The sequence below is a fragment of the Falco cherrug genome, chromosome 3 (genome assembly GCF_023634085.1).
Source record: "Falco cherrug isolate bFalChe1 chromosome 3, bFalChe1.pri, whole genome shotgun sequence".
Classification (NCBI taxonomy): domain Eukaryota; kingdom Metazoa; phylum Chordata; class Aves; order Falconiformes; family Falconidae; genus Falco; species Falco cherrug.
In genome coordinates this window covers 102,058,991-102,074,141 of record NC_073699.1, presented here as the reverse complement: position 1 = coordinate 102,074,141, position 15,151 = coordinate 102,058,991, and the positions used below count along the sequence as shown (strand labels likewise).

At 45.1% G+C, this 15,151-nt stretch overlaps 1 protein-coding gene across 2 annotated transcripts; it reads right to left on the bottom strand.

The window, feature by feature from the left end:
• Positions 1–429: 429 nt before the first annotated feature.
• Positions 430–12,660, bottom strand: MRS2 (magnesium transporter MRS2). Of its 2 annotated transcripts, none has more exons than XM_055706281.1 (11): positions 12,498–12,660; positions 12,245–12,318; positions 10,735–10,771; positions 10,019–10,131; positions 9,374–9,547; positions 8,578–8,708; positions 7,764–7,880; positions 4,888–5,040; positions 3,675–3,792; positions 2,834–2,947; positions 430–1,787 (listed from the first exon to the last, which is right to left on the bottom strand). In XM_055706281.1, exons 1-11 carry the CDS (start codon positions 12,643–12,645, stop codon positions 1,677–1,679), a joined length of 1,290 nt encoding a protein of 429 aa, XP_055562256.1. In that variant the 5' UTR covers positions 12,646–12,660; the 3' UTR covers positions 430–1,676. The 2 variants fall into 2 exon arrangements, with proteins under 2 accessions (XP_055562256.1, XP_055562257.1); XM_055706282.1 differs by having other exon boundaries at positions 3,675–3,715.
• Between the last annotated feature and the right edge of the window lie 2,491 nt (positions 12,661–15,151).

Sequence of the window (15,151 nt, the reverse complement as noted above, 5' to 3'; positions counted from 1 at the left end):
AGGAGTCAGTACCGCTCACAGACGCCTCTCCGCACAAGACAGGGCTCGGGAAGCTGACGTGAAAGCTTCCCAAAGGCTTCAGCAGTGTGTTTCAGTACTGGCCTAATGCAACAACAACTTGATTAAACCATCCGCACCCGTATCGCTCCACACACTGGGTTCTCCTGGGTTTACCAGCCCACCTACAGGAGCCATTGTTTTTTTCCACTGGATTGCTCAGTTTAGAGGGTTTTTTACATCTCTACATGCCGGCAAAAAGGCTGCCAAAAAATACAGCTAAAAAATTCAAAAACACGACAAACCCCAGTAATTTTCTCACCTTCACATGTCTTTTACATCTACAGTTGAAATCACATAGAGCGCAAGAACAACTGTTTGAAAGTAAATGCGTACAACCAATTTAAATCAGACTAAGATCACAGGCCTGCATAATTTTAATTTACATACCTTTTTATTTCCATTTTTGACTCGTTAGTCCCGAGTAAAAAAGTTCACAGCTACAGATACTGTCTTTTCAACCCCTGCCAGGACAGTGATTTATCTGGTGGCACCTAAGGAGCTACTCACTGTATGGTACAGAGAGGTGAAAAAAAAAACCCAAACAAGAAGCAAGACAGTTTGAGACCTGACGTAGGAGGATTTCACGCTCCCTCAACAGACAGAGGGAAACCTGCCAGAGTTTCAGGCAGGTTTCAGTTTCTCTGAACACCCTCAGGAGTTCAGAGAGAAGTCCCAAGAAAAAACACAAACTGTGGGCACAAGACTTTTACTCCTCCTTTCAGCCCATCACAGGACACCAGGCTTCCACACCCTTTACTAACGCGGCTACTTACTATGGCGCAGGCTAGTCCGTGCTGTGTCTTGTCGGAGAGAAAGAGCAAGCAGGGCCCAGCCTAAGAGAAACCCCCAAACCAGTCTGTTGATTATTACCAGTCCTTAAATTGCAGCTAGCTCTATCAGTGCACATTGACGATGCACACTTGTGTTTGCCACCCAACACTTAATCAATGTGCTCCGTTACTAAAACTAGATATGTTTTGGGCCTAAATTAATCATTAAGGAATACCCAAGCTAAGTAGCTACACTTCCAAGCCTGTTATTGCTCACTCAAAATAAAGGAAACTATTATTTCTGGTTACTGCCAACTGTGAGGCGGGGCTTCAAGAGATGCAGATTTGCTTTTCGCTTTGGAAAATGTGTTCTCTGCGATAACATAGGGCATTAAAAAAGTGCCACTTTTTGGGTGGATTTTTCTTTGACATTTTAAGTCAGCTTCCTAAACCTTCAGCTCAGAACCAGAATTATTGATGACTGCTGACTGTTGTCATCTTTGAAGCTGGAAATACTGTTCTCTTTAAGAAAGGCCATTAGGTGAAGAAGTATTTGACAGCAACACTTACAGTGAGAATGCCCAAAAAATAAGTACATGTATGTGATACAGAAAATTAGTGGGGTAGAGGCGAGACGGCTGTGAAAAGCACGTCACTGTTTCCCCTTGTGTTTCTTGGCTTTCGTGCGTGAGCATTAACATCTCACCATAGGTTTTGGCACAAAATATGTATTAAATTAGCAAGTTTAGAAATTCTTGCAGTTTTCAGTAAGGAAGAACAAGTGCAAGAGGTGACCAGTAACAGTAACACTGTGTAACAGTAAAAGTCTCTTCAGTCCTGCTGTTCCTACTGGTTTGTTAATGTGCTTCTGCTCAGGCCAAATGTTTCTGCTTTAAGGTTGCTCTTTATCTCCACTCTTCCAGCTGCTGACTGGGTTTTTTTCAGAACTGCAGGAACCTAGGCAAGATACAAAACACCCTGTGATTACACCAGAAGCTGGTCTATATGCAGCAGAAGGAAATAAAGCTTCACAGAGGCCCAAACCCTGATTTTTCTCCTCTTGATTTTCAGAACACTCTCCCTGGCTTCTCCTTCCCTCATCCCTTTCAGTACATTTCTCCAAGCCAGAGTCAGTACGTGCTGGAGCTGGTTTCGAACGACACCAGAGGATAGTCCAGGTAGCTGTAGCCATAGCCAGCAGTCCCCGACAAATGGCTGCGCCTGCCCGGTAGGGGCAAGGGAGGAAGCAGCGGAGTTTATCTGGGGCTGCCTTTCTTTCCTCACTTGTAGCAACTTAACTTTTGAATCCACTGATACTTTCCTGTTACAAATCGCAGAGTGCACAACAAAGCTAATACAACACGGTCCCACAGGCTGTGGCAGGAGGTCGTCAGCAGGGAAAGCGACCCATTCAAAATCATGTCATCTGAAAACGGTCTCCTTGGAAATCTTTGCACAGCTTGGTGCAACAGGGTGCTGCGCTGCCATCAGCGCCAGGGGCAAAGACAGCTGGTGGGCATGGGAAGAGCCAGTACTAACCCTGGATTGGGAGCCAGGAATCACAGCCATGGCAGCACCCTCCAGAGATGTTACAGCTAGCACCTGTCCTCAGCGTCCTTTTCTCCCTACCTTCTCTTTACAAGACGGGGACTACAGATCCAGCGTTAGCGCGTGGGTGGGAGGAGAGCAGCAGAAGTTATGTTCCTCACTGCGGCGGCCGAGGCGAATGAGGGCTGCTTCTACCGTTGGCCTCAGCTTCCCTGGGCTGCCAGGTGAAAGTAAATGCAGCACGTCCCAGGAACAGCCTGCAGCTTCGCTTCTGGCCAACTGGCTCAGGTGTCTCTCTGCCAGTGCTGGGGATTCCCACTTCATTCAATCCAGCTAGGACTGAGCTGAATTCCCCCATGCTCCGTGCCCACCCCTCTACAACGGCATGATTCCCGCTTTAGAAACGGACCATACGTGCTGAGCCTGAAGCAGAAACCCCAGGCAGCCATACGTACGTGAGGAGGTAGCGGAGGTTCCAGATGCCGCCCAAGGAAGGAAAGCAAACGTCGCCATATCAGACCGCTTCCCAGAAATATAATCCCTGTCACCAGCCAAAATATTCTGGGGTCCTACCAACAGAACCTTCCCATTAGTCAGGCAACTCTATCTTCAGAAAAGTGATTACCCAAAGATAATCTCTCACCCCCCAGCAGCGTTCTCCTCCTTTACGGGATGAAGTGGTAAACCCTCTACCATCAACAGCCAGGCCCCACCTTGGGAAAAGGGCTGTTTCACAGCAAAGCATTTTATTTAGATTCTCTTACTGTCCCATGCCATTTTCCTTGCTTCATCAGGAAGCTTGAAAATTCAACTCTTCTGTTTAATGGATTTGGAAAGGAAGAAGTGTTTGCTTTCCTTTGGGTTTTTTGTTTTAAAGATAGCACGTGCAAGTGTAAATTTGTACCCCCCAGTCTAGGTATAAACATGTAACTGACAGTAGAGTATTCCCTCTGGTGTGCTGGAAATGCCCCGGCTGCTTGCCAGAGACCCTTGTATCTGGCAGACAGAGCTAGTCCTTCCGGAAGAACAGATGATCATTAAAGAAACCTTAATAATGCTTTAAATCAGTCCTTATACAACCATAAATCTGTCTTTCCATTTCTTTTCTGTGGACATTACATAGAAAAAAAGGCTGCAATACTGTGCAGCGACTGTTTGAACACATGAATCAGTGGACTAAATTATGTAAATCTGGAGCTTTACCTATAGAAAAAAATGAAATATTGAATATAAAAAGCACTACAGGAGCAGGGCCCATGTTTAATGTCACTAATAAAAGCAGCACTCATTCCTTACCTCTTCGAGAGATGACTCCAAGTTCATACCAAATGCAACTCCTATGAGTCCAAAAAGAGAGAGAGAGAAAGTCCCCATAGTCAGCTGCAAGTTCAGTCTCATCATCACATTACGGTGGCTAAAGAAAGGAGAAACATCTTTAAGGGGAACCCAAAAATTCATTTGCTGCCTCAGTTCTCAGCTTCCATACAGCATACACCAACACCAAACAGCGAGAGGAAGCCACGCTGGCATTAGGCAACCCAGGCACAAAGCTCATGAAACAACAGTACAAAGAGACTATTGTTCTGAAATTGCCGCATCAGGATACCTCTAAGGCAGCAGGTTCTGCTTAATCATCATCAGATTTTCCAGCATCGCTCAACTTCTCAGAGGTGTATATACACAGAGTAACAGTAAATGTTCACAGAAATTTGTGTTCTCTCGCCACTAACTGCCTGGAATTTCTATGTTTGTATTCACAACAAAAATATTCTGTTCCTTGCAAACAAATATACTTGCAAAGATGTGGCCGGTAAATGCTGCAGACCATAAACTTGACCCAGTTTTAGAGAATTCCATATTTAAGTCTACGCCAAAAGGATTTTTGTGGTTTCCTGGTGCAGCATCCACCAATTGCTTCTACAGGTAACTCCCCAGTAAAGAGGAGGATTATTAAACACTGACCTCAAAGACAGTGAGTGGCACGTGCTTGCAAATGCAAGCTACAATCATTTTTCAGTAAGAAAGCTGACCAGTAGTGAAAACTGTAACATACAGAGAGAGAAAATACTCACTACAAAGTTACTCCACAGAGTGGTAACGCAACTTGTACTGAACACCTGAGCAGCCTAGCCAGACTCTTCAATAATTCAGTTTTGCTGACCTAGGACTAAACTCTCCTGAGCAGAACTTTATTTTGCCCCTAAATCTGCAGACATGCCCTTTAGTGAACAGCTCCCCAGAAGGATCTACGAGACGCCCGATTTCTCCTGCTAGGGAAAGCTGATGCCTAGCTAGGAGGGTTTTCCACACACCGATTAGGGTGTCTTGTTGCTTTGCTCTGTCAAGTTCACTGATAAGAAAAGCACAACGCAGCTTCTCGTGCTGTTACTGCAAGTCCATTCAAACCCTCACAAAGACGGAATTCCCTAACTTTCCTTGCAGGCAGATTTGAGAAAGACTAGGCAGCACTGAATTCTGCTCAGGCAGTCCAACAGAGAGGGCAGCTAACCTGTCCAAGTTGATAAAGATTATGCTTTCTGAGTCGTCAATCAGAACTCTGAGTTCACGAGCTTCATTTGCAAGATCTTCTGCTTGTCTGTAATAGTTCTCCAGCAGCAGCTCCATTTCCTCTGCATGGTCAATCCCAGATGTACTCTCCTCACTGTGAGCAACAATTTATATTTTTCTGGTTAGCTACATGTTGTATACAAGTGTATTACTGATGTATTAAGACAAGGCACATAGGAGTTGCAGGGAACAGCCAACAACAGTGTTGTCAGATCTCAAAATCCAGTCTTTTCAGTGAGGAACTTCCATCAATACCAACAGCTTAAAATAAAAGGCATTTTTATATCTATCAGCTGATCAGCACAGGCACTCAATTATTTTGAGTACAGCAGTTAGCATTTGCTGTGCTCAAGGCATGCACACCACCACAAATGTTACTTCTTCAGATATTAGAAGTTATAAAGTTATATAAATCTTATATTACTTACAAAGTTTATATTATTATTAAGTTACTATAAAGGGCTAACAGTTTTGAAAGAAGATGCTTAATTTCTCGGTGCCCTCAAGTGGTGGAAGCTGGTAATAGTGCAAGCAAAACCTCCAAGGATAAAACATAACCAAAAGTCAGCACACAAACAACTACACAGTGAAGGAGATGTTTTACGTGTTTATGAGAATAGTTTAGTTGTAAGGTGTGTCAGCTATACACAGTAATTACTGCGAAATGTTTTGGGAGCATGAAGGAGCTGAAGAGTGAACATCAAATGGAAGATGCTGCTCTCCTAAGTGAAATTTTTCTGAGGAACTTTCATCTTGCTTCCTGGTCCAGCTGCTGGTGCAGCAGCCTTCTCTGGAGCATGTGTGCACGTTTCTGGCAGTGTTCACTGTGCAGATGAAAGCTGAGGCACCCGAGATTCACAAGAGCTTTCAAACTAGCAGCAAAGCCAGGAAGATTCTACATAAATTTTTCTCTTGTAGTGTGACCTTATTTCTCTAGAGGGACCAAAGTATCTCCTCCTGGCATTGCTGACCAGGAATCTCTCTGAAATGGTTTTCCAAGACAGTAAGTGATACATCTTAAAAATCAACTGACATATGCTCCCTGAGGACCTTTAACAGAGCCCCTAGTTTCTTTCTCTTATGGACCAGAAACTGAGTTAGCTAGGCTGATTTTAAAGCCCTTCAGACCCTGAGGCTTTTACTGCACGCAGGTGAGAGGAGTTGCAGACCTGAAAGCCTTAGAGCACTATCTACTTTATTACAGATTCAGCTCAAGGTCTTACTTCGTTTTACATCAGCTCCCCTATGGATATACAAAGGGAAACAAGAGGCACAGGGACTTGGAAATAACTGCCACCCGAGCTGCTTTCCTTAACTAGCCTCCGGCTGTCTCATGAGCCTTCAACAATCTGCCATCCCTCCACACACAGGCACGATGCCTGCGTCATCCTGCCCTGGGCTCAGCCCACCATTCCTGCTGCAGATGATCTCTGATGGCACCTATACACCTAACTGGGACTCTCCACACCTTCTCAGGCTTCTCCAGTCCATCAAATACCACACAGCACCTGTATCAGTCCCGGAGCCAAGAGAGCTGCCCACACACTGCAAGCCTGCCTGCAAACGTGCTGTTGTAGCTGGCATTTCCTCCTGCACGGACTGCCTCACTGCGACCCGCAGTGTGGCTCTACCACTCTACAAAAGCTCCCACCACCTCTCCTACCCTTGTGCAACGGTGTCTGAAAGAAGAGACGACTTCAGGTGTCTACTGGCATGAGAGTACAAGGTGACTTTGGTCCTTCCTAGATGTTTCCTACACATTGCCTACTATGAGGCAAGAGACTTGCCAGCAGTTTGTATTAAGTCCGAAGGAAGGCTGTGAGCAAAACCAGGACAAAGACCGACCAGCTGCTGCATCAGGAGCAGCCTGGAATTCAGAGCCCTCCTGATACTGCTCCTGCAGAGGCATCCAAAAAGCAAACCGCATCCCACTTCTGGAATGCTGAGTTTCTGCTGCACGTTTAGACTAAGCTCTGCAGGGCAAGAAACTATCTCCTGTTTTCAAACCCATACTACTGTGTGAACAGTATTCCTAGCCACATTCAACGTTAGGCAAAAGTATTAATCAGCAACTTAGCAAAGCACCCTGAAATGTAGCTTCTGTTAATATGCTTAAACATAAAACATGTCTGTATACCCAAGATTTAAATACAATTCAGCCCAAATATGCTGGGATGGGATCTGATATACATTATCTTTTTGATTTTCAGTTTTTGTTAAACCAACTGGTGCTGCTGCTGTTGTGTGCTGTCTTTTCACCAGAACTTGAGAGAGTGCAATAGGACTATTTCTGCATGTATATTTTTTCCTGAAATGCTGCTTTTCAGGTGCACAACAAGATCACTCCAGGGCGTCTTTCTTTCAGGTTCTGCTGGCAAGAAAAAGCTAGAAGTAAGGTGTTCATAACACGTCTAACAACAGAAGTATGGTGTCTGACCTATTCAAGACAAGCTTTAAAACGTGCCTCTTTGGGGTTTTTTGTGAAACTGAGGGAAATTCTCCCAGAATTTAGTCTGCATTGAAAAATAACCTTTGCTTTTTCTCCTCATGCCATCCTGCTCCCATCCCATTACATACTAGATGAGCGGTCCTGTTATGCCAAGAACTATTTGAAACTGCATAATATGACTACTGCTAATGGAGTCCCTCTCCAACATGGTAAAGACAATGGTTTCTGAAGTAGCAAGCATTAGAGCTTTAAAAAATTAGGAAGCCTTTTTCTTTCCACTTTTTGGCAGGGAACACCCAGTACAGTGTTCAAGTTCTCCTTAAACAAAGCACACTGTTAAAAATGTATGTGGTTTCAAGTATACATACAATACTTGTGGATCAGTCCATTTAGACAGACAGAGCTCTTCTATTAATTCTTCTTCATCTAAGATCTCCAGAATTGTTTCTTTGAAAACTTTAAGATCTGTTTCCAGTGCTGACAAGCTGAAGAAAGAACAGGCAAAAGATCAAGTAATCCCCACCGGCACCAGTGCAGAAAGGTAATCTCTAAATGAGTTTGCCAGCCAACACCCTCGCCAGCAGGAGCAGCCAGGTAAGACTTCCTTGCAGGGTTCTACAAGCTCCTTCAAAAAATCCTCTATGGGCCATGCACACTGAGCAGCGGCAGTGACCTGTCTGGGGATCAGTGAGCTACAGACACACACTAAAAAGGATTCAAAAGTTTTTTTCTGGCTGTATTCCTAAGTCAGGAAAAACCAGCACTCTGTGAGTGGGTAGTGAGTGCCTGTTTGCACTGTCATTCAGAGAGGCTAACACACCAGGTAACAGTGTGCTAGTACTAGTTATCTTAAAGCATAAATCCAAAGCCTAATCTTGTTTTACATTATGGGGAACATTTTTGTGATGTTGTTTTGTTCTGTTAGGTATTATTTCATTCTGCCAGATGCTACCAAAGAAGCTCAACTGTATTTCTGACAAGTTGGAATAGATTACCCTTTTTCTGTTTTTCCCCATATCACTAGGTATTTCATATACTGATCTTTAAATTTACAAAGAAGATGCACAACCCAGCATGACAGCAATCTAGGAAATTAACATTATGTACCATTTTTCTAACATTTAATTGCACATAATTTTCTATGGTCATCTTCTAGTCTCTTCACGGCTTACTCTTATTTACCTCTTGCCATTTTGCAGGAGAATGTGTAGTTTACTCCTATCCACAGACAAAAGCTTGGGGTCCACTAGAGCTTCCAGTGTCTCAACGATCTGAGGCTGCAAAGTGTTAAGTCTCCCCTGCAGTTTGCTGATCTAGACAACAACATGATCCTTCATAAGAATTAAAGCAATCCCTTTAGAATGACTTGGGCAACTGACTCTGGTCTCTGAACATAGAATTCACAGTAATAGGCAGTTAACACAACCGGCTTTCCAACGCCCAGGAAATACTTGCTATGCGTACATCACTTACAAGGTAAAGCCAGTGCAAAAACCAGTATCTTATAAAAGCAATTTGCACTGAACTGAAACCCAGCAACAACCACACCAATGAGGCTGATAAAGCTAAAATACTACTAGAAATGTCATATTGCCATTAACAAGCATGTATTTTTAAGGATAGCTAGAAATTGTCAACCGAGTGCTGCCCAAGAGGCCAAAATCCTCAGCGCTTTTCTGTGACTTCCATTTCAGCTACAGCATGTCTCTAGAAAGGTACCCTGACCCGTTTTTTAATTGTCCAAAGGATGGTGAAGCCATCGCATCCAATTAGCACTTTCTTGGGAAAGGAATGGAAACACATACACACAAACCCATAAATACTAAAGCAACAAAAGCAAAATAAAAAAGAGCTCCTACAGTAAGTGAGGAACACATATACAAATGTGTATGTATAAATATTAACACGAGAATAAAATCATACTGTTCTAGGAAGCAACACCTTCCAAAACAACTTAAATAAAAATGAGATAGCTCACCCGGTACTGCAGGATTGCTTCTATGGCTCGGAATTCAAAGGGCAGGGAATATGTAACTAGTTGACCTTCCCCAGCCAGCTGAGCTGCTAGTTCATTGATGAGCCAGCGTTCCAGATTTAAATGACGATAATCTAGTATCAGAAGAAACTCTGGTGTTATGACAGCCTTCAAGAACTGAAAAAGACAGTACATATAGGAGTCTGAAAAAAAACCCTCAATAAAGACTTCTTGTAATCCCTGTAGTGCATTTGATAATTTAGGCCTTTATAAACCCACTCTTCAAATGTCTTTTCCAGCAGGAAAATAACAGAATCTCAAGCTAACTGCAAACTAGTGATCTCCCACAGTTCAGACACAGCACTGTGCTAGTTAGTGGTGGTACGACTGAGAAGAGGCTTGTCGTAAGCCTCCACTTCTGTAACAATCTTTGCAATGTTTCTCCAATGCTCAGCTAGGACAACAGTCATTAATATGTACTGCTGGTGAACCTGTACCTCCGATTGCTAGGGAGAGCTCCAAAGACACATTTACTGCTGGACTGCACGTCACAGAAAGCTGGTATTAAAAGAACTGTGCAAGAAAATGCAACTGCAAGAACAGTAAGGCACAGTTCAAGTTCAGATTCAGCTATAGGGAAACCATTACCTCCATTCTCATGATGATCCTGTTGTTCCTAGTTGCAATGCTCATTACATGTTGAAACCTCAGATCTCGAGCCTGAAGACCCAATTCCTGGTACAATTCTGTTTTCTTCTTTTCTGTCATAAAAATATTTTTAGACGAAGACATTTAGAAGACAAGCATATATGTTCTGAAATACCATTTTAGTGTGTTAATAAGTCCCGCAAAAGAAAAAACAAAAGCCAGGCTACCTTTAAAACAGTCTTCCTCCCATTGATTCCTCAATGTAATTTATTTTTTCACAAAGTTTAGAAGACTGTATCTTGAGTGAGTGGAAAGCGAAAAATTCTAGATACAAGTGAAAAAGTTGGCCATGACAACGAATCTCATGTAAGAAACTGAGTGACTTATTTGAGAAAGCTCATGTAATCCTACAGAAAAACAAAGCAGGGAAAGCAGCATGCTGGTCAAAAAGGGAAAAGTGAAAATGACCGTCCTGTGACAGATGGTATACCTTATTTTGAAAACATTACTTAAAAATATACAAAAAATTGTAACAATAAAGATACTATGAAGACCAATAGAAGGCAGCTAAAAGAAACAATGTTGCAACATCTCAAACACAGGGAAGTAACCCAAACACATTTTCTACCCCATGCAGATTCCCAATTGGGCTCTTATTTATTGGACAAGGAAGAAAGACAAACAAACCAACCAACCAACATACAATGAAAACTCACCAGAATAGGTAGCATTTCCCTCTTTGTCAAGCTTCATCTAAAGGAATGGAAACAAATGTAACTTTTTCACAGAGCTACTATAAAACAACAACTTTAAAATTGTTTGCACTTGCCTGGAAGTTAAATGACAAACACCTTATGAAGAAAAAGCAACTTTTCATGCCCTGTCTTCACAGTTCAACCCAGTTAAGAAAAACATTGCACCAAATTGCCATGTATTTCACTGTGTTTGTATACACACCAAAGAAAACCAGTGTCATCTGCATGACCATGGTCCTTTGTAAACACTGGGAAGGAGGTGATTTACAGAGGATCAGACTTAGAACAGACCAGACCAGATTATTTCAGTTGGAAGGGACCTACAACAACGGTCGAATCCAACTGCCTGACCACTTCCGAGCTAACCAAAAGCTAAAGCAGGTTATTAAGGGCACGGTCCAAATGCCTCAAACACTGACCAGCACGGGGCATCGACCACTGCTCTGGGAAGCCTGTGCCAGGGTCTGAACACCCTCTTGGTAATGAAATTCTTCCTCGTTTCAAGTGCAAACCTGCCCTGGTGCAGCTCTTAACCATTCCCATGCATCCTATCACTGGAGACCAGGGAGAAAAGAAAAGCAGGACATCTTACAATCTGGATTACAAATTTTTCTATTTCCTCTGGAACAATTTGAAAATTTTACAAATATTAAAAAGTACCACAAATCAGGTAGTTAGGCCTCGTGCTCATGTCAAGTACTGCATTAACAGGCTATTAATAAGCCAGTAACTGGCATATAAATCCTCCTTCTTTTAGCATTTGTCATTCAGATTAATCAGTTAACACTTGCATCTCCTAGTAATTTTTTTTTTTAAAAAAACCCAAAACTACAATGTCTGGTTTAATCAGAAAGTTTGCTGTTTTGCTTATCAGCCATGTAGCTTAACTCCATATTACCAGCTTTAAAAATAACTTTCTGTGAATTAAACATACCGAAGCATACATTGCAGTGGAGTTGCAGCTGGGGTTGCATAGCCACAAGGATGTAGGTGTGTACATCTTGATACAGAGTGACTGCTCTTTGCTTTCAACAAGGAGGCCTCACCTTCCCTCGCATGTACTAACAATGTTAATCAAGCTTGCAAATGGCTTTCAAACTCATTTTAAAAAGGAACATATGGCGAGCTTGTTTTTCCCCAAATCCTACGTTGTTTAGAATTGCAGCTACCAAGACACAAAAATAGTAATTCTAAAAGGCATCAGCAAGCCTTGACCAGCTTAACGAGAGACCTTCTCAGCCTTCACAAGGCAAGAGAACTTCCAGCAAATGCTGGATCTTAGACAAACATCGTGATGAACACTGTTACCGTAACTGCTCCTCAAGTCGGAGTACTTTACACCAGCAACTTAGAACTAGGGATGTTCTCGGAGAGATGAGCCCGCCTGCTCTTACGATGCTTCAAGAAAAGACAGACGGAGCCCATCCTCCTGCACAAGCTGCGCTCCGCGGGGCCGCCCGCACGTACTCACCACTGCAAACACAGGGGACACGCTGGCGAGGGTGGCCTGGGAGGCCTCTGTCGTGGCATGTTGGTAGAATCTACCTGAAAAAAGACAGAGCATTTCCACCTCCAGCACGGCGCCCCCGCGCACCGGCCACCGCCTCGGTGCCACCCTTCGCCCCGGGCCGCACCTCGGGGCCTGCGGGGGCGCCGCGCAGCACCGGGCCCGGCGGGGCCTGGCGCTCGGGGCCGGCAGCGGGAACCCCGGCCCGGCCGCTTACCCGCCCAGCGCAGGCCCCGGGCGCCCGGCCCCGGCGCGGCCCAGCCCCGGCCCGGCGGCAGCCCCAGCAGGGCCCGCAAGCAGGGCCCGCCGCCCGCCCAGCCGCGGGGGCGGCGCAGGGCGCGGGGGAGCAGCCCGGCCCGCAGCATCGGCCGCCCAGGCCCGCGCAGCCCGGCCGCCCGGCAGCGCGCAGCCGCGGGCAGGAGGAGCCCGGCGGGGCGGGGCGGGGCGGGGCGGGGCGGGGCGGCCGGCGTCGTGTTCCCCGGGCACCCCGGGCGCGCTCCGGCCTCCCGCCGCCAGCGCATGGGCCTCGCCGCGGCCCGGGTTTGCCCTGCCGCCTTCGGCCGCCTGAGGACAGGGGTACTTTAAAATTCTTTTTTCTGGGTTTTTTGTTTGTTTGTTTTTTTTCCCCCGAGAGTAGAAGAATTCAGCCCCCAGTAAAGGTCTTGCAACTTAATCTCCTTGCCCTACTTGTCTGTCTAAAATAGACAAATCTAAAATAGACAAGCTGGTTGGCTGAGATTTAAAAGTTTATGCAATTAAATCTCCTTGTCCTACTCATCCATCTAAAATAGAAAAACAAGCTAGTTGGTTGAGATTTAAAAGTTTATGCAATTAAATTTCCTTGCCCTACTTATCTATAAAATAGAGAGACAAGCTGGCTGGTGGAGATTTAAAAGTTCGTGTAATTAAATTTCCTTGCCTTACTTATCTAAAATAGACTTGGCTTTATCTAATCGAGAGAGACAAGCGGGTTGGTTGAGATGTGAAAGTTCGATCAATAACATACCCACTTCCACTGTGACACGCCACTTTTAAACGGGCATGTCACCCTTCCTCGGGGTCACCCCACCAGCAGCACCCTTCCTCGGGGTCACCCCCCACCAGCAGCACCCTTCCCTCGGGGTCACCCCCCACCAGCAGCACCCTTCCTTGGGGTCACACATCACCAGCAGCACCCTTCCCTCGGGGTCACCCCCCACCAGCAGCACCCTTCCTCGGGGTCACCCCCCACCAGCAGCACCCTTCCCTGGGCCGTCGGGCGGCCTGACAGCAGAGCCTGTGCGGAGCCCCGCAGGAGGACAAATTAGCAACACGAGCGTGCCTGGGAAGCAAGGTGCTGCACAGGTCTTCCCAAGCACCCTGGCTCATGGTGTGCAGACGAGCTTAACGAACAAAGCCATTCTATGCTGGTGAGGTCAGGTCCCCAAAATCCCTCCAGCCTGCAGGGCACTGAATGATGACTCCAGCAGCAGAGCTCGAGGAGGAGGTTACGCAGCTTCATGCAACACAGCATGTGGCCCCCGTTGCAAAATTAACCCTCCTGTTGGCTGCCCATGGATGGTGCTTGCCCCAAATCACCGTCTGGCAAAGGCAGTACTTACCCACTACTACTGCGCGGGGCAATAACAAACACGATTACGCTGCTCGTTAAATGATCTGTACAGCACAGCTGTGATGTGCAGAATCAAGCTCTACAACTCGAGCAGAGTTACAAAGCACGTATGTTTATTGCAGTACCAGGTGCAAGGGGGATCGCTCCTCCTTACTTGCGCACCATTTCAACAAGCAGCCCGATATTTATTATACAAAGTCATGCATATACATAAGGTTTCTGAACATTCAGAACCTCCTCCCTCTGGCACCTCTTCAAGATGTACTTCTCATCTTCTTGGGCACTTACCTAAAGTTCCTGTTTATCTTTGCATACATTAGCAGTCTTTGTAATTTAGTTTCCGTTGTCTTAAAACATCTGCTAGCTAAGGATTAGGCCTTCCTTACTGTCCTCTCTAAACATGTCAAGCTAATATATGCCCACTGGGTTAGTTTTAATCTATATCAGTGTGATCCCCAGACAGGGGATCCACCTTCTTTGCGTGGGGGCCATGTGAGTAGGAGGTTGCTGATCTACTACCACAATTACTTTACCTTGGTTTATTTTCTTTTAGCAGTTAGCACGTCCCCGTCAGAAGGCTCCTTATTTACATTCCTGTTGGGCTCATCTACATCGATACTAATTGTCCCTTCTCGAAGCGCTAAGCACTAAGATCCCACCCTTCGCTCTTTCTGGGGTGTTAATGTTCTGTTATCTATGCAACTTCTGTCTGCAGCAGAGTTCTAGGTTTTTCACTGTATCAGCCGCCCCAACCGGAGCTCACAAACCTGAACGCTGTCCTGAACATGGGGCTGAGCTTTGGAAACAAGGGGGTCAGCACCAAATTCTGCTCTCAGCTGGGCTGTAAGTTAGAGGGAAGTCACCCAAGGGCAGACACTGTCCCCTCCTTCCCTACACCACATCACCTGTGTGGGTTTGTATGTACATACATTAACATGCACAGATGAGCCCTTGTTCAAAGTGGATTCACGAGGACAGAATCAGAAGGATGGTTTGTGCAAAGTTAAATGACTTCACAAGGAAGTAATTAAGAATAAAAAGTTCCTTAGTAGTTACATGCAGCATGTGCATGCAGACTGAAGCCATCAGAGGTTTTCAGCATCAAGGTAAGCATGCCTGAATGCAAATATTGCCCCCCTTAAAGATTAAGAAAAAAGCTGAAATCTAGTTAAATGGCCTATTTTCACTTTAGTTTTGGTTAATCACAGGAGGCAGCAATACATACAAGGCTAACGCAATACTCCTGGGTGTCAGAGATA